Raw genomic sequence first — 20032 nt, forward strand, 5'->3', positions numbered from 1 at the left:
TTCTATTGGAGGTGTAAGGATCAGCAACCTGAGATATGCAGATGTCACAACACTATTTGGATCATCGGAAAAAGAATTCGCTCAAGTATTCCGCAGGGTAGAGTTGGAGAGTGAGTGAGAGTCATCAAAAAAAAAAATAGTCGCATATAGTCGCGGACTGTTGTTTAGAAATTTAAAGAAACAATTCCGACATACTTCCATCTTTTTGGAGTATTGTTTACCGTTCCCACATCGCACGCATGTTTCTTGCAGTTTTTACAACATTTCCCATTGATGATCGTAGCGTGGTCGTTGTAGACATTGGTCGCAGTGTGATGTTTTATAACCGATACTACCAACACAAAAATAAAATTCAATTCAAAACAGCAGTTCCTGAGATAAGCGCTTTTTAACAAACAAATTCAAAAGCTTTATTATATTCTAAAGCTAATCGTTGAAATTATATGCAATAAAATCTAAAACTCTTTTGTTTTAAATACTTGAGATGTTTACTTATTTTGATAAGAATTCATTATTTTTGAGGTTTTTAGATTTGTAATATATAGCTTTTAACACTCACGAATAATGTGGCTTTATCTTAGTAAAAGAATTTTGAAAATCGGTTTAGTAGATCCAGAGATTACCCCAGACAGTGTCACCAATTCACAAACTTTACCTCTTTATAATTTTAGTATTAAAGAGTATAGATATAACTATCGTAAATATCGCCTCAACCCGAATCGATTTACCATATTCCGTTGTATACAAACACTAAAACATCGATTTAAGTCTTGCATTGGCGCATCGCTAGTCTGTACTCTGTAGTTCTGTCGTCCGTCTTTCAAAAAAAAAGTAAACGGTAGAAATTAAAGTATCAGTTGAAACTTGAAAGTTCAACGGTAAATAAATAGAATTCTAAATTGATTTTAAAGAAATAAGCTGTTCTCAACGCTGTTTAGTCAATTTAAGTTTAAATTATCATAATGGGTGTCATTGACGAAAACTGGAATTATGAGTTCGATATTGAAGCAACCGAAAAAAGTTCAAACATTGCCTTTGAGTTAAAAATTAATGATTTATGCGAAAGTGTGCTGAAAGCTTTTGACTATGGCTTCGTAAATATTGTCGTAGACAAGGATTGCTTGGCGCGAAATAAGGATGAAGAATTCAAATTATTGATCGAGAAAAATAAAGAGTTAAAACATGAAATTGAAATAAAACTTAAAGATTTATCACAACAACAATCTCAATATGAAAACTTCAAGCGAGGTACATATTTGAAATTACTAAGCTTTGCAGAGAATTAAATTTTTATATCGGCTCCAGGCCCAACAACTGCATCAATGTTGAGATAATTTGGTACACTTGTTTAAATTTTGTCTGGTTATGACCAAGAGCAATTAAGCGTTCTGTTATGATCCAGCATAAAAACCAATAAATAGGGGTATGAGTTTTAATATAACTGCTTAAACACTAATAGGTTAACCGGCAACAGTTAAAAACTTGAGGGTTAGCCTGCTACAATTAAAAACTTGAGTGTGTGAAAATTGATATGCATCGGCTCTTACGAGGATGCAATCAGGAGCTAACTTGTGAGGCAGTTAAATTATATATTTTGAATCGCAAACGTGGGCATAGGATCCTTTAAAACTATGAAAAACAAATTATTTCTGGCTGATTTTTTAAAACAAAAAAAAATGTGTATGATTTCTTGGGGAAACATGTAGCTCACAATTTTATGATTTTTTTTTCTTAACTTATCAGTCAGTCCTTGGACTATTATTGGATTAGTAGTGAGAAAATTCACACCCTGGTGTGCAGCTGTAGAATATCATGCCTTTTAAGGCACCCAAGATGTTTATGGCTTATAAGCTGGACTGTCAATTGATTAAGGTGTAAGGCAAGCTGTTACTTGTTCAAAGTGGAACCCATTACATGGCAAGAGTCTCCTCCCAATGAGAAAGGGTTAAGGATGTGGTCCACCACGCTGGCCCAGTGTGGCTTAATGGACTCCTTTTGAGAAAATTATGTAGAACTCCTAAGCATATAGGTTTCCTCAGGAGGTTTTCCTTCACTGTTGAAGCAAGTGATATTTTAATTACTTAAAACATAGCACATACCTAGTAAAGTAAAGTTGGTAGCATGCTGGGATTCAAACTCGGCCCCACTAAAGAGAAGTCGAGCTCCCGCCCACTGGGCTATCACTGCTTTAGGAATCCATTTAATCCTAAATTATTCCTATGTCAGAATAGTACATTTTGATACAACTGCGTAAAGTGAAAAAGTAAAGATATGTCTGAAAGTCTAAGAATTGCTAAAGTATTAAATAATCTAAAAAATTCACCCAGCTTAATTTATATATTTTTTTAAATTATAGATCAGAAACTTTTAGAACAAGAAATCAAGGAGACTCATGAAGCATTTCTAATGGGCAGGAAGCAATACAAAAAATGTTTAAATATCTACTATTCAATAGAATCAAAATCAAATGAAATGCAAGTAGTGTTCATACAATTTTTTACTGAGCTGAAAAAGATTGGTGAAAGTTATTCAATATATTTACTGAGAAATAGTAAGACACATCAGTATACTTGTAAGTGGGTCATTAAAATTATTTTTATTTTAAATTACTCCAATGTTCTTTTTCTGTTTAGCTAATAATCTTTATTTTTTTTAGTGCAAAGTATGAATCCCACATTAAGGATTTTCAAAGAGCTCCAAAGAAAATTACAAGAAACTAATGATGTTCCTGGAGTACTGTGTTGGATAAGGCAAGCTTTTATTTCACACAAGCTAAACAAGAATCATTGAGGAATAATATATTATATCAGAATATTGAGTCATTTGAAAGCCTATAGTTATGTCATATCACCACTATTTACAGAAAAAACGTAAATAAAATACAAATTCTGGCAGAATCAGCTGCTCAAAAGGGTAAATGCACAATTGATTGGATTGGATTGGTTAGTCAGTAGTAGATAGATAGGGATGAAATCATTGCTCATAATTACACAACAGAAAGAAAATACAATAGATGAAAAAGAATCCAGAGTAGTTTCATACATGTCTTATCACTTTGAGCAATCGCCAGAAAACCCTATAAGAATGAATCTTATGCCACCTCAAGAATAATCCACAAATAAAATATGTATAACTTTACATCAAGAAAATAAACTACACTAACTTTATAAAGTCAGAGTTTAAGAATTGAATGTGTCTAGCAATTGTAGTAATTACAACAATAGTTTTTGGTAACCTGCAGCTGCTAGGTAAGTCAATATTCTCAAAATGTTTTTATATTCACATTTTAGGAAAAAATAAATTAAAATAAAGTATCTGTATTAAAATAAACATTTATTGTAAACATTAATGTAACAACCATTCGTTCACATAACACTATAATTCCAAATTGTGGTATATTGGATTACAGAATCTGTATATTTCTTTAAAAAAAAAAAAATTTATACATTATCAGGTCATAAAATCTTTGAACATATAACTATGTAACTAATTCTATATTATATTATTATTTATATAAATATTATAAGTCATTCTTATTACTCCCAAATCACTTACATGTAATATGTCAGAAGCCCCTTGTGATTTCAAGTTGAGGGTTTGAAAGTTTAGCCTTGTTTTGGGCGATGGGCGAAACAATTTCAATGACTCTTGAGAACAATTTAAGGTTTTGAGTTTTCTTGTGTATTGCGTAAATTTGTAACTGGGATTCAGAGTATCTTTAATAATAGTTTGTTTCTCAATTGCACTCATCACTACTATATGTATTATACATAGTCATGTCCTACTTTAAATACTTCTAAAATAGAATTTAAACACTCAATGTAATTTTATATTTCCTTGAACTTTATTGCATAGAGAATAAATATACTGCATTTGATAATAATCATTTAAAATATTTATAAATTGGCTACTATAATAAAGGGTGTTAGCGACATGTTAACGAAAACTGGAACCAGAAATTCATTACATGTTCCTGAGTTTCCCAAAATTGGAATTTTGGTCGACCTTTTCATGAATTTTACGATATTTTTAACTAGTTACAGCTTGAAATCATGCATTTAGTCTAAATAAACTAGATATTAAATGAAATTAAAAGTTTAACTTCATTTTAACTTAAATTTTTTTCGCTGTTTCTTTAAAAGTTTAAATACAAGCCACAACTCTTATTAAATATCTACAAACTATAACCATACACTGTATACTCGAAAATAAACATAATTGGTTACCCAAATTTTTACTGAATGAATAAAGCGTAACTTCTTTACATAGCTTTCAGTAACTTGTCGTTTACACCCTGTTTACATAAACATTTAAAGTCTTGTTACCGCGAGAAACATAAAATGCATGTTGTGCATATAGTAAAGAGATCTAAAACACTTAAAAAGGACAGAGGACAAGATTCACGCGATTATCTATACCCAGCCTAAATAAAACAGCATCTCCACCGCAGAAATTGTGCACCAACAAAAGTATTTTATGTAAGGAAAGTATATCTTTCATTCAAATTAAAATATAGCTGCCTAATTTTAATAAATATTATTAATTTATCAGATCAATCACCCATAGTCGAATATTGGTACAAAAATATTTTTAAAGAAAACATCGCAAATTTTCCACACCACTTATATATAAACACATGGTTATGAGTTATCACACATTGCCTGATCACTTAATAGAAAAGCAATTAAAATTAAACAATGAAAGTTAAGCAATTAAAATTAAACAATGAAAGTTAAGCTTAATTTGCTATGCTCAGCGAAAAGCTTAATGTGCTTTCCGAAGAGCATAGCAAATTAAGCATAACGCCTTCTTCTATCCCATAATTAAAATTGTCTTAATATTAAGGAGGTGAAATATATTATTTATTATTTGTTCATATTTAATTTCGATTATAGGTAAAGTTAGTAAATTACATGTGAGTATCAAGCACAACAAGGCAAGGTGTTCAGAATGCTGACAATGTACCTCCTTTTATTTTCTACCTATTCAATCCCGTGAAAGTATACTATTAGTATTGAATCGATAGAGCGCCATCTATCGACAATACTGTTTCCCAGTGTTGTAACGCGCCATTTGATTCCATACAAACTTAACTTTCACGCGATGAAAATCACACTAGGCGCCCAGAAAAGAAAACGAAAGACTGCCAGGTTGTCGGTGACCTGTGGCCTCAATTTATATATATATATATATTTTTTTTTTTTTTTAAATATATTTCATAATAATTAATGTTGGTAAACAAACCATGTTATAGATAAGTTATCAATAGGACTTAAATTATCATAACACAAAATTATGCAGCCAATCTGTACATTGTTTGATTACCTTCACCTGTAAAATACATAGTTAGTGAGTTAAATTTTTTTTATAGATATATTTATTATCATACAATTACGGATAACATCTTCGCAGATAATAACCAACTCAGTTTTTAGGCTTAGTTAGTATCTAAATTTTGCTATAATATTGGCATTTTAATTAGAAGAAATTCGAATGATAAATTATTGAATGGCACATGCGAAATTATTGTAAATATAATTTCATAAAACCTACAGAGAACAATCTATTGATCAATCTATGTTTAAGATCGATCTTGAGAAGCTGTTCTTAGCTTAATGTTGGTTTAATACCATGTACTCAGGTTATAAAGGATAATATTCTGCAAATCATTAAATAATTAAAGCAATTTTCCTTATACTTATTGGTAGTGAGTGTGCAGTTAATTCCTTATTAAAAGGTGACATTACGAAGCTTCATTGAAACAGGACCACTCCTAAACTTTATTATTAAACAATAGTCCCAATTTTGGTGTACATAAATCAATTATATAAAGTCTAAAAATATTGCTTCTAATACTTCCCCACAGGAAAACTTGTCTAAAAGCCAGCACTACTTTTAGATCTTTTAAATTAGTTTAAAGATCTGTTAACAATAGAATTGGCAACAGTCTTTCCTGCAAATAAATAAATAGTTTAATTTATATAATATACAAATGTCAATCAATAAGGGAATTTCAAACTTTAATAACGAATTTCTTAAAATACAGTTAATTAAATTAAGCTAATACGAACGCAATATTATAGAAAAACTGTTCATTAAAATTTCTTAGTACTATTATATACTCATAAAAATTTAAAAGCTCAAATTGACAAGGATGTTCCATGCCATACAAAAGTGAACACATCAATGCAGATGTCAATTCTAATGCACATAAATCTCTAAAGTTAACATGTGATATTTGTGTACATTTAGATTGGCACCACCGTTTTGCGTTAGCCCTTAACTGCAATTTCACCTGATAAATGACGATGCAGTCTAAGATGGCAGTGGGCTAACTTAGTAGACAGTTATATTAAATCGATATCACTATCATAATCGGTTTCTACGCGAAATCGTACCGGAAAGCTGAATCGCTTGGCGACACGTCATTGTCGGTAGGATGGTAACCACCAACAGCCACGTCGCAGCCGAAGCCTCCGGACACAACCAGACCAGAAAAAAATCAGCATAAATTTCCAAATTGCCAATTTACCACTCATCCAAAACCTTGCTATATATTACCTACTAAACTTTTCTACTTTATGTATACGAAAGTAGTGGTTCATTTATTACCCGTCAAAATATAGCATGCTAGATTTTGTTTAAATGGTACAGATAAAAACTTAAAATAATAGATGGGTTTGAAGAGAGAATCGGTGCCAATATGAGTTTCAAAACAGCAGAATTTCCTTCGAATTTGTGTTACAAGAATACTGATTCTGTTGTACATAAAAATTTAAATATGCATTATAATTTAGTAATTACATGTAATAAAGTCAAACATAACAATGAACTGTGATTTTTTTAATGCTAAGTAGGTAAAATGCTAAAGTAAATTGAACATAAACTCAACTCCTTATGTTGTGGGAAAAGACATTTAATTATTTTTTACTTCTTATAACTACTAATTGGTCATAAAAGTGTATAGTAATATCATTTTTAAAATTGTAAAAATATAATATTTGAGAAATACGCTTTTGTGCTGGTTCGTTATTAATACTGGTAAATGCATATGTACATATAATATTATTCATATAACTTAAATATTATGTTAAATAATACCTTTTATATTTGTGTCTTTAAATAAAGTACCTAATATTTGAATGGATACTATAATACCTGCCAGTCTATTGTATATCACGTTAATAGTTTAGGAATATGGTATTAGGAAATCTTGAGATTTCCATTTAGTTCTCCGTTGACATCCTTTATTGGCACTTCTTTGAACTTGGAAGACGTTGGAGGAAGATCCGTGTAATTCTGGGAAGAATTACGTGTTGATGTTTTAGCTGGCAGAAATATGGCGCCCAGCGCTATAAAGTGCAAGGAGTAATGCAATCTCCTAAAAAGAAAAAAAAATAGTATGACTTTCGGTTTTTTTTATTAACTTGCATTTTTAAATAAGAGAGACTCACGCCTTTTGTATAATAGATGTTATCAATATAGAAAAAGATAAGTTTAATTTTAAAAAGGTTGTCAACTTTTTAATAATTTATTTTTTATGTTTTAAATAGTATATATAGTATATTACACCAAAAGAAACGAAATATTGTTTACATATTTTAACATATTATTTAATGGCACATTAACAACATTAATAAAAGCTAAAAATATTAAAAACATGTCGTAAATATGAGTTATGCATCGCCGTTAAATAGTAATGATTTTGATACTAATGGTTTAGTTCCTTGGTCTACTGGACAAAGGACGGGCTGGTAATGAGATTTCTTTACACAAAACCCTCATTTATGTCCACCACAGATATCTACTACGAGTAACGAGTATGAATGTGAAAACCTAATTAATTCGTATTAGAGTTGGAGATTCTGTAATTCTCTTTTGTATTTGCGCTTGCTCTATAGGTCAAGAAAGAATTTGGGGTAAAACAATATTTTTTTTTTGTATTTAAATAATAAATTTAAGAGTAAGTATGAGTCGTTTAATCATTAAAATTTTTAATTCAAATATCCTACAGTCTACTGTTGGACTTGAGGCGTCTTTCAAGCGTAGGGTTTGCTACAGCGCTGGGCAAACGGGTTTGTGATCGCACTAGTTGGTAGTAGTAGGATGGAGGACGCTTATGCCCGTTATATGTTATATTCCCTTAGTCGACTCGTATGACACACGCGGGAAGAGGGTCGGTGATAACTATCCTTATCCTTATCTGCTGTCACCACGGCATATTATAAAGACAAAATAACATACCCGTAAAAAGCAAGGCTCGGCGAGAGATGTAGTAGAACGAACGGGACGGTAGCATACGTCATAGCGACTCTAGTTGTCATAAACGTCAACGCATCGTACACTAATTTCTTGGGACGACTCTCCAAAAACATAGGACGCGCGAAGGCTCGCACCTGGAAAAAATTAACGTTGCCTAATTCCTTCTTCTCTCTTCTTCGTAACTTATAAAATTCAGCTCTTTGATGCTGCTATTATGCTAAGAAATGACAAGCTTCACGATTTAAAACGGTATCTTTTATATTATTCTTTTATATTTTTGCTGAAAATATTTCGTATAGAAATTGGATGCAGTGCCAGATAAAGCAACTCGGCGCCAGCTAAATAGGAATCAGTGGCCCTCGATTTGCGCTAGGTGTTAAAGATTATTTTTTAAGTTTAATTATTTAAAAAAAACTTTCAGTATAAGTCAAAGTCAAATATTTCTTTATTCAAATTGGCACATAGATGGCTTTTTTGTGTGTGTGTTGATTACAAACAAAATGTGTACATAGCAGTGGGTAGTGATAGCGATAACTACATTCGAAAACGTAAAACTAAAGTAACGAGGATTCCAAACGCGACCTGGTCTAAAAAGAAACCCACAACAAACTTAGCCGGGTGTTGTTTTTGTTATCACCATCACACATTGTCATTTCAAAATATTTAAGAAGCAACCTGGTTAGAGCAATTGTTCACACCCAAGCTTTTTACCGTTAACGTAATCCTCTATACTATAATAGGATTTTTCTATAGGCTTTCGCTTAACTTGTATAATGACATATAATACAGTAATAAATAACAGTATAGAAGAAGATGTTACTAAAACTAACATTATATTATGCAATTTTAGTATGTTGTGTAAAAGCCAAATAATATTCTCAGAAATAACACTCAAGAGAACTAGGCATGGGATATAATGTAGCCTTACCTTCTTAGCGGCGATGGTAAATAGGCCACCGGCGAAGAATGTGAGATAGTATCCGGGGTGGAAGCCGTGCCACAGCGCCGACAGTGCGTATACTCGTGCGGTTCTCCACGCGGCACCACCGCGTTCGTAAGCCACGTTACGAAGCCACGCGTTCGTGTTCTTGTTCCAGCTCGCAACGGCATCGCGGAAGTTCTGCGCGAACTGCAGATTCAAAACTCTTATAAGTCACTGGCTCGATGGCAATTAGTAGGTACAATAGGTCCCTTAAATGTTAATAATTATTTTGAAAATTAAATTATAATGTTTCCTATTGACGGAACTAAATTTTAAAATTAATAATTTAAAAAATATACTGCTGGCTAAAGTTCGACTTCAAAAGCATATATTTCATTGATTTCTACTAAAAAAAAAAAGTTTTTAGTTTAATCCGGTAGAAAAAAAATCGGAACTTCTTATGTAACCTAAACTACGTTCTCGTACGTGAAAACGGGCATGATAATTACATTTATCATATAATAATTAGAATCAAATAACTAATACCAAGTTGAGTGTGAAAGAACGTACCTCGAAACCGAAAACATCAATATTGGACATCTTGTCCCACTTTGGGCAGCCATCGTTGTCGTAGCCATTAAAACCCATTCCTGAATTATTGCAAATGGCCTCCGACAAGAGCCAGGCGTGATAATATTTGCACCGCACCACGAGTGTGGACAAGTAAGCGTACCATAAGAGATACAAAACGGACCATGATCTAGCCACTTCAGAAGTGGGATCTGTCAATTCTGCAATAAAATAACACAACTAAGATTTTTGGTGCTAAGAAATTCAAACTTGAGACCTTTAACACTGTTCAGAATTTTTATAACAGATGCGTACCATCGAAAAATTAATTTTCAATGAGTACACAATGTGTCGCTGTCAAATTAGGCGTTTTATATGCAGACTACTCAGCAAATCGTAGAAAAGTTAGGTACCCACTTAACAAATAAGATTTTTTTTACAAATCATTGAACTTGAAAATTACAATAAAATGTAACTTGTTATTGTCGTTAATGTACACTAATTGAATCATGCATATTAAAATAATTCGATAGCTCATTACGATGTATTCAAAACCACTGGATATAAATATTCTATCAATTAACTGGCGGAATACAATTACGGATTATGGGCTTAAGGTTGAAATAATTATGCGAAAAAACACTGACCTTAGGTACATCAGACGTGAATCGTATTTGTGTAATTCTGATAAAGCTAAAGGGGAGTCCATAATATGTAGCATAACGTGTTATGAAACAAAGTTATTTAGCATGTTTCAAAAGTGTAAGTGACGTACATGTTATTTTATTGCCATCTGATCGTAAGTGTAATACAATTTGCTATAAACATAGCAACACATCGCTGGAATACCACCGGCAACCCCGCCCTTTAAAGACACAGGTTTTTATCAATGGTGCTTGGCGGTACTACTTCCTGGACGAGCTCTGTTACGAAAACTATTACTAACATGTTATTATTTGCAGCATTGCAAAGAACACTGCAGAACAACAAATCGGCAATTGTAAACACGAATTTTATTATATTGCACGGTTATTAGAATTTGTATTGTAATAATAAAACAAATAATAACATAATAAAACAAAGTTATATAAAACTTTGCTTAATCTGGACTCACCTTAAGAATTTATCAAGTACGCTATTTGATTGCCGTATAAGTAGCCTATCCTAGTTGTGAGATAGCCTGGTTACCGGAAAATTATATATATAGGAATATACCAACCTATTATTGTACTTTGTCGATCAAAGAGTATTTAAAACCGAATGTCACATTTTCGTTTCCTGTTTTCGTGTATTAATAGATGGTCAAAGTCGGTTCAACCAAACCGAAACCAAAACGGACGAAGTCAAAAGTAAAAAAAATGAGTTTGAGTTTTGCTCTCATGGTAATTTATCTTTAACCTTCCGACTATCTAAAGGTACGCTAGCCCCTCGAGCAATAAAGAAATAGCAGAAAAAACGACATATAAAGCGGGCGGGCGAAGGATAGCGGATGAAAATTTGTCATGGAAACTTTAAGACAATTTAAGACGCTTTTTTTAATATTTCATTTATGCAGAATATTGGTAAGGGTACAGACAGATGATCAATGTTAATTTATGAGTTAAGACATAAATGTACCAGCTTAATAAATAAAGCGAAACATAGAGTTCTGTTATACTTATTTATTATAAACAAAAAATTAAGCAAGCAGTAATATGTTCGTTAAGCGGTGATTAACTCAGTGAGAAGGACTTCGACTTCTCTTTCAGGGGGCCGAGTTCGAATCCCAGCACGCACCTCTAACTTTTCTAAGTTGTGTGCGTTTTTAAGCAAAACAAATATTCGCATCGCTTCAACGATGAAGTAAAACATCGTGAGGAAACCTGCATGCCTGAGAGTTATGCATAAAGATATGTTCTCAAAGGTGTGTGATGTTCACCAAACCGCATTCGGCGATGGACTACAACCTTAGCCCCTTCTCATTGTGGGAGGAGACCCGTGCCAGGCTTGTAGTGGGCCAGTAATGGGTTGATACGATGATGAGGATGATGAATATGTAAGCTATATAATATGTGCAAAATAAAATAAACAAATATCTTCAAGATCGGTTGAGCCGACAATAATAAACACACAAACAGACACACTGTCATATTTATAATATAAGTATGGATTAGTACAAAATAGTTATGAAATATTTTGTTATGAGGACAGTTATTTATAGTTACCTTCCAGCGCCGTTAGCGGGTATTTCTTCGCGAGTGACAAATATAGAACAGCTGCTGCGACTGAGCCGGCTACTTTGTACAAAACTGCTAAACGAGGGGACGGTTCCTTACGATCCTCTGATATGTTCTTTTGATTCTAAAATAGTGACGTGTTATAGAAATAAAACAATTAGTTACATACCTAATGGTGGCAATTCGGTTGTATACAAATCAATAAACTGAGCTAAATTGGCAGGTCTTTGGGATCGGGGAAACAGAGTTTTAAACCCGGAACGCACCTCAATGTTTTGGAGTTATATAAGTTCTCAGGAACGGTGCTGACCGGTTCTCACGAAAACATCGTGGCGAGACCTGCATGACTAAGAGTTTTCCATAATATTAAAGGCCTGTGAAGTCCAACAAAACGCGCTTGGTCAGCTACGGCCAAAATCGTGCTCATTTCAAAAGGAGACCTGTGCCCCATAGTGGGCCGGTAATGGGTTGAAAATGAAAAGTAACGTCCCATCCTTTTCTACAACATGAAAAAGACGGCCCTGCTTTAAGACCCGTTTTATTTTGTTTATAGTTTAGAGATTTGTGTACAACATAATTAACCCTTTATGCCTTCGACAAAAAGAGAAAAATAAAAGGAATTCAGGTACAATTATGGCTCTATGCTTGAAGTGTAAACAGGGATGGTTTTTAGGATCATATTATGTCGCTGGGAAGTGCCAGCCAGGGATAGGTTGGTAGGTACTTCGCATTTAGAAATAACCATTATTTTGAATTAGCTTCGCGACAATCCCCAATAAAATTTCAATACGTATAAGCAGGTATCTCTTTAATGTCTTCTACAAAATATAAAGTTTCTGTCCCTTATTATTGCAATGCTACGCCCAGGCGATTTTGACTGGCTTGCATCCGAGATTAATCCATACTATCTCACTGATTATTGTTATACATATGCCTACCTACTTTATTCATTAAATGTGCACACACGTGTGCACATAATGGTTGTGCACGTTGGGTTGCATTTTTTATGACAAAGTGGAACGTGCTACTTTATTTCTGCCTTGTTTTTCTTTGTGCGACTCGAAATTTAAATAACAATGTATTAAACAAAAGGTTCGTCAAACATCGGTCGCACGAACGCAGACACGTGATTCGCACATCGCCATTGCTATGGGCGTACCCAGCTTCTGGTCTAGTGAGGGGGCAAGTGAGATTATTTTAGGTCAGATATTCCGTGGCTGTATTGTGATTTTTTTTAGAGGACCCTATAATTGATACTGAAGCCAAAACGGTATTGTCTGTCTGTCTGTATCTTGGCCGCAGTATATTTTGTAAGAGATTTTAAACATTTGCTGCGAGATTTCTATCTGCTGGAGGGGCAGCTCCCCCCCCTGGCCATGGCCATAGCCCTTCAAAAATCCTACAAGCACACACATGCGGGCCGAGAAAACATGACGCCCATTTAAGAAAACTCTTGAAAAAATTAATTGATAATGCAATAATATTAAGCGTACAATTTGTTAGTTTAATAAAACGTCAAGTTAATGTCGGGGTTCGCGTTGTCGAACAGTGGTTCTAAACCCAATATTTTAAGTTATAATTGAGTTAACAGTGGGGAATATGAATATTTCTAGGGAGTTTGAAACGTTCTCTGTCATTTTTCTATTTCGATGCAGCTACTCTGAGATGCTGGGGCTTGCCCAGTTTTAAATGATCAGGCTTACATGGATAAAAGCAGCGGCGGATCCCGAATGCAGAAGGGTAACAGTTTTGAGTCATTGCCTCTAAAATTCGAATGCTAGTAAAAATATTTTTGGTTGGGTAATAACAAAAAGGGTTTGGGTAACCCAAGTTTAGTAATTTGTAACAGAGCTCGTCCGTAGTACTACCGCCAAGCAGCGTTGTTGTGTTGGAACACAACAACTACGCTCTTCAGACTGGAGTCTGAAGAGCGTAGTTGCCGGTGTAATGACAGACACATTAGGCTTGACACCTACGCCTCGGGTTGAAGGAAACAGGGTCGGACGTTGGAATTTGGACCATTCGAGATTGATCCTCCTCAGAAAATGGTCCCGTATTTAACTGTCCCTCAAAACAAAATTCAACTACTGCCTACCAAGCTAGTGTTTACCTATTGAATTGGTATAAGCTGGTTTTGGGAGAATAATAAACAAAAGGGTATACTTAAAGAAAAAATGTCGTACGTAATCTTTAGAGAAACCTTAACAGAGGTAGGTAGGTATATATAATAAAAAAAATATGTACTAACTTCATTTACTACATCACCTTCGATAAAAGTAATGTAGTCTGTATAAAACACAACTGGTCCGCACATTAAAGTTTGAAAGGCTAATGTGTATGAGAAATATTCGAGTGGCGAAGGTATTTTGACCATTCGAGATTGATCCTTTTCAGAGGATGGTCCCATAGAGTTTGCGTTTATTTCCTTTTTTGTCAAGGTGTCTTGTAGTGAATATGCCAACGATGTAACTCTTTGGGTGATGACCATTAAAGGACCTGTAATGTATGAAAGTTTTATCAATCCTATCTAAGACCTAGAATTAAAAGTAGGTTGATAGTTTAGATAACGTTGGGTACGTTAGCACTTAGTGATAATTATAAAGTACATTCAACAAGTAGTAAAGTTACAAGTAGTCAATAACTATGACCGATTTTCAACAATGATATAAAATAGTTACCGGTTATGTCGAGTGTATAGTCGCCGGTGTGATATAATTGTCGATGTACATGTAGACATGACAAATATAACATAGATGCAGTAAGGGTTATGCTGAAAAAAGTGCTTTATATTAATTTCTGTAAGAAAATCTTAACCATTATTCATTGTATTTATTGATGCTCCGGTGTCGAAGAGATCTGTTTGGTGTGGAGTTTAAATATTGAAGAAATTATAAAATGCACCTACAGATTCTCCTGCTTTTCGAGGAGTATAGCAAATTAAGCTTAATTTTCACAATATATCATGGAACTACACAAAGTAACGCCTGATTCTATACAATTGAATAGATCTTGGCTAGATTTTGAATAGAAATCGTTTTCATCCTAGATAGGACAATTTTTATCTCGATAATGCGGACGAAGCGGGCAACAGCTAATACATAAGATTTCTCAGTGCATATTTTTAAATGGATAATTACATTGCAATTTTCGTATAATAATAATAATATATATTCATAATATATATTAATATATTGAACTCAATAGATTTTGGGTTATGGTTATGGGTTATTTAATACCTAACCTCCACAAAAATACTACAGTTTATTTTCTATTCATCTCACGGTGCACTTAGCCAGCTCTTCAAAATTTAACAGTCAAAGTGGCAAGTCCCATTTAAAAAGGGACGTTTCTGAGGCATTAGCACACAACAGAAAAAACCTATGCATCCTAGTGCGAGCGCTTACGGGGCACTGTGGGCTTAACAGACACATGTTCAACCTAAAGCTGCAGGACACAGATCTATGTAGACTCTGTAAGGAGGCTGCGGAGACGCCGCTGCATTTGATCTGTTCCTGCCCCGCGCTGATTCATAAACGCAGCACTCTTTTTTGGGAAGCACATAACGCAACCAGAGGATGCTAATCTTTTTCCATCAAGGAAAGTGCTGCTTTTCCTGAAGGCGACACCAACGCTTGCTGGGAGATCTAGACAGCGGCCTCACAATAGATCGTAGCCGTTCGACGTGACACCAGGGACTAGACGAACCTGAGCCGCAAGCAGAAGAAGAAGTCCCATTTAAAATGGGATATGAGGAAGAAGAATACATTTTTTCAGTCACTATTAATCAAAGAATTATATTAAAAGATACTTACTTTCCCATCAAATGTTGTGGCCCAGATTTAAGTAATGTATAACTCAGCATGGGCAGTACAGATAAATGTACTGCTTGTCTGAAACAAAAGTAACTTATATTGTGTAATAAATTAACTATAACATTGATAAATAATAATACAACTTCAAATGTGTTTTTTTACTAAGACAACACTAGTCTTGCAGTAAGTCCTAAAACTATTTTAATTATAAATACAATGTGATATTTTATCATCGAACATTGGCAGAACCTTCAATCTACCTGATCTCCCTCTACATGCAACAACCGCAATTGATTTAATTTATCCATCTCCGCCGCACCGCATCACTGGTACTTCATAAAGGATGCTTCTATTAATTTAATTTTTATTTACCAACAAAAAAAATAGAGACATTAGACAGATTACTGGGTCACTTTTATACAACGAAAAAATGGCACCATGTGACTTAAATTAATGTGTCCGTTAAAAACATATGTTATACATTTATTTCAAAAAGGTTTTATGGTTGAAAGAGGGTACTAGCATAGGAAAAGTATCACTAATAATCAACTTAGAAAAAAGTTTACAATTTCAAGTAAATTTTAGTTCTTAAGTTTAAAAAAAAAATTGTCTAGCCTACCTGATTTGACATCACATTTACACATTTTGAGCAGACCTTGCATAACCAACAATATTCAGTTTTCTCCTTAATTATCTATGCAATATTGTATAAAAATAATTAATAAAGTTTATATTGTATATTAAAAAAAAAAATGAATAAACCTTCTCCTGTAAAATTTGTTTTCTTGGATATGTTAAGTTAAAGGTACTGGCTTGAGGTTTATGAACAAGCGAATGTGGTAAATAATGCCCAAATATTAATGTAAGACTTAATAATTTTTCTGTTGCCATAGTATTCCATGGCCCCAATTAGATTAAAATGTAAACAGATATGATATTATGGTTGTCACTGCAAGTTCTTTGAAAAATTACAACAAGTATATACAGGCTAAAAAATTGTGGAATAAAAGTTTTTATTATGAATACTGTAATACCCTTTAGTTATTTTAATGTACCCTCTTTCTAGCCTTGAAGATTAAAGGTTAATATTATAAATAAATTATAAGAAAATAATAACTTACTTTCCAAAGCAGAAATATCCCATAAGCAACCCTATAACAAGGCACAATGAATGTCGAAATTCTGGCGAAGCTAGCTTTAATGGTTTCCGGAAAAGTCTGGCGACGCATAATGCAGCTAATTGTGCAATCAAAAAATTAACCTAATGAAAAAAGAACAAATCTTATGAAATTAAACTATGTGAGATGATAATGAAAAATGCCTACAAGCGCTTTTTGCTTTTAATGATTAGTTAATCATGCATGGGATCATAATATATTATGTAGATCAAATTTTACATTATTTAATAGCTTATAATTCATATGGTTGTTATGCCATTCCTTTAAATGCAATAATTAAGTAAGTTTTTGAAGTAGAATTTCAATTGCAAGTAGAGCTGCCAACTTTTTTATAATCACATTGAGGCCTTGGTATTGGAAGTTATAAATCCATTATGGGCAAGATATGCAGTAGTATCAAAAACTTATTCTATATTTCAGAGTTACAAATTCTATTAGTCTAACTATATTGTTTTCTAATAGCAAAAATAAATCTAAAGCAGTCAATATTTTTTAAACTACAAATTAAATTTTTAAAGCATAAGCTCTTAGCCTTATAAATTTAATTTTTATAAAAAACTGCATGCATGTATTGCAGAAGTTGCATGTTTAGAACTATGAACCATTAAGTAAGTTAAACTTTAGGCTTGAGTTCTTCTTCAGGCTTATACATTAGGAAGAAAATATTTTCACCCAATTATTTCAAAAAATTAAATAATATTAGTTGTGTATTTTAGAAGTTTTTTTAAACATTATTTAAAGTAGGAGAATATTTAATATAATATTATAAAGTATTGTCGGAAACCCCAAAAGCTCAGGTTAAAACAAAATAAATACAATATCTCTGGTGCAAAACTATTTCTTCAAAATGGATTTAAACTCCAGTGCCCTATTTGGTAAGGTTATTTTATTGCTCACTACATGCCATTGTTATTATTTAGTAAAATAACATTTCAAACAAAAATTATAAAAGCAATTAATGTTCAACAATATCATAATACAAAACAACTGGGAGTACTTACCAGATCAATTGGAAGACCAATTTTAGAAGACAAAAATAAAAATAGCTTGCTTCCATCATAGTGATCATAATAATTTGAGGTCATTTTCACGTACAAACTTTCAACACGAAAGTTAGTGTAAACAAAAATATGAGAATAATAATCAAACAACAACCAGTTTCTTCATTGGAGTAGTTTCTTTAACACGGAATCAAAACACGCTTTACAATTCCTTGTAACCAGTACTACCTTTGCTTCAATTAATAACTATTACGTCAATTCAGCACAATGTACGCTAGCACCCACTTTATTTATTAAAGTGATTCAATTTACAATCCTAATAGTTTACATTGTATGATCTCGTCAATAATTTGATTGAATTGAATGACAATGACACTTGTAGTGACTGGTGACAGTATTTCAAAGAGAAGTGTATATTGGTACCTACTTTTCAAAAGAAGAAGAATGGTACCTACTGCTATTTTACGTTCACTTTAACGTGACGCGTAATTAAGCGTAAGTATCTGTTTGTTGATTCATTCTTCTTTTTACAATGCATGATGAGTTCTGCCAGGTTCTGCCTCAACTACTGTTGTTTAATCGATTGCATCTTATACGTTATGAATTCTTATAATTTTAATGTTATAATGAGGTTATAAATCCGGAAGTCTTACTAATTTTAAAGTAGGTGTTGTCTAAATGTAGCAGCACTATGCCACTAGTAATCAGAGTTTATGGTAAACATTTTTTTCTGTGCGTAAATATTTTGTCAACTCTTTGTAATTTAATGATCTTAAATCATCCACGATTAGCATAGACAGAAAACAGTATGAAAGTCCATACAAAATCCAAAGAAATAGTTGATAAAAGGAAACAGAGGGTCTGAAATTTAAACAGTTTCGTTAATAAGGTTTTTTAACCTATCAGAACAAATATCTAATGGAGTCCTTTTTTCTTTGTTGCCTACAACATACAGGCAACTGCTTCTCTGTGCTCCTCGCAAGCTATCGCATGCCTGTAAAATATAGTGCCCTGTCAATATAGTTTTAACACAACAAAACTTTTAATATAAGTATTTCAAAAAACACAAGGCTTGATTTTGTTTTAAACTGTTTATACAACATGTTTTGGGCATATTGTTATCTTTTAAGTATCCAACATAAGGGAGCAGAATAATGTCATGGACAACATTCTTGTACAAGGGATATACAACACAACCCATGCTTTGTAAAACTGAGTTAAACTACTCATTATAGTATCGGATATGCCTAATCAGTATTTCAAGGTTCAGAATTGTTAAAATATAATAAAATTTGAAAAATGAGTGGTAGAATTGGCCAACTAAGTCATTTAAATCATATATTAGATTAGCATTTATGACAATTTTAATTTATTGTATGGTTTTTTTTTCTCATGGCATGTAAAACTACCCATCATACTTCAAAACTGACCTCAAAAATATTTGTACATATAGAGGCAGGAAAATTGAAAATCTCACATGAAAAAGGTTAAGTAACAACATGGTGCTTGTCCAGCATAATAGATTTTTTGACATATTATATAATGCCAACCAAATGTTGTGAAATGATTCGTTGGTGAACCGTGAAACTTATTTTTTCAAACGAGCTGTTATTCCTGAACTCGTTGGCTACGGAATTTAAGAATTTATTTTACTTTTATTTATTTGAATAATTTAATTTTGTTGATTGGTGTAAAAACATTTTAATTTCAACTTTTTAACATTTGATTGTTCTTAAAACTTTAATTTGTGTTGATTATATAAGAACTTACTATTTCTGTTGTTTATATACTATTTATGGCGTTTATTTTGAAATTAATTGACAAATTAGGTAAAAAACGATTAATATAACAAAATGGATTATTTTCTGAAGAAAAATCGATTATTTATGTACAATGTCACATCCCTAAGTCATTGTAAATTCATTGTCAATGTTACGGAATAACAATACAGAATATTCTGTGGCCCACACTACAGTAGCAAAGTTGTCTTAACTCACTCACTAAGGATGAGATATACTGGCAAGATTCAATACCAGGGCTAACATACCAGAGTATGTAAAAACCAGTGTTG

General features: G+C 32.8%; 2 protein-coding genes across 3 annotated transcripts; one reads left to right on the plus strand and one right to left on the minus strand.

The window, feature by feature from the left end:
• The first annotated feature begins 800 nt into the window (after positions 1 to 800).
• LOC120629119 lies at positions 801 to 3820 on the plus strand. Its single transcript, XM_039897898.1, has 3 exons — positions 801 to 1248; positions 2357 to 2572; positions 2657 to 3820. The coding sequence occupies exons 1-3, from the start codon at positions 963 to 965 to the stop codon at positions 2788 to 2790; spliced, it is 636 nt and encodes a 211-aa protein (XP_039753832.1). The 5' UTR covers positions 801 to 962; the 3' UTR covers positions 2791 to 3820.
• Positions 3821 to 3956: 136 nt separating this feature from the next.
• On the minus strand, positions 3957 to 18297 carry LOC120629118 (lysophospholipid acyltransferase 1). 2 transcript variants are annotated; one of them, XM_039897896.1, is made up of 10 exons: positions 17962 to 18297; positions 16904 to 17043; positions 15783 to 15860; positions 14649 to 14740; positions 14219 to 14466; positions 11959 to 12094; positions 9755 to 9975; positions 9191 to 9391; positions 8245 to 8396; positions 3957 to 7381 (listed from the first exon to the last, which is right to left on the minus strand). In XM_039897896.1, exons 1-10 carry the CDS (start codon positions 18043 to 18045, stop codon positions 7204 to 7206), a joined length of 1530 nt encoding a protein of 509 aa, XP_039753830.1. In that variant the 5' UTR covers positions 18046 to 18297; the 3' UTR covers positions 3957 to 7203. The 2 variants fall into 2 exon arrangements, with proteins under 2 accessions (XP_039753830.1, XP_039753831.1); XM_039897897.1 differs by lacking the exon at positions 16904 to 17043 and having other exon boundaries at positions 17962 to 18054.
• Between the last annotated feature and the right edge of the window lie 1735 nt (positions 18298 to 20032).

Source organism: Pararge aegeria, chromosome 14 (genome assembly GCF_905163445.1).
Source record: "Pararge aegeria chromosome 14, ilParAegt1.1, whole genome shotgun sequence".
Lineage (NCBI taxonomy): Eukaryota > Metazoa > Arthropoda > Insecta > Lepidoptera > Nymphalidae > Pararge > Pararge aegeria.

What these genes read in the sequence shown, in the direction of transcription:
- LOC120629119 (XM_039897898.1), top strand. Translation starts at nt 963, where the DNA reads ATGGGTGTCATTGACGAAAACTGGAATTATGAGTTCGATATTGAAGCA. An exon ending in ATATGAAAACTTCAAGCGAG is followed by an intron (nt 1,249 to 2,356) that starts GTACATATTTGA and finishes TTTAAATTATAG; the next exon opens with ATCAGAAACTTTTAGAACAA. An exon ending in TAAGACACATCAGTATACTT is followed by an intron (nt 2,573 to 2,656) that starts GTAAGTGGGTCA and finishes TATTTTTTTTAG; the next exon opens with TGCAAAGTATGAATCCCACA.
- LOC120629118 (XM_039897896.1), bottom strand. Translation starts at nt 18,045, where the DNA reads ATGACCTCAAATTATTATGATCACTATGATGGAAGCAAGCTATTTTTA. An exon ending in CTATACACTCGACATAACCG is followed by an intron (nt 14,467 to 14,648) that starts GTAACTATTTTA and finishes CATACATTACAG; the next exon opens with GTCCTTTAATGGTCATCACC. An exon ending in CCCGCTAACGGCGCTGGAAG is followed by an intron (nt 9,976 to 11,958) that starts GTAACTATAAAT and finishes ATTTTATTGCAG; the next exon opens with AATTGACAGATCCCACTTCT.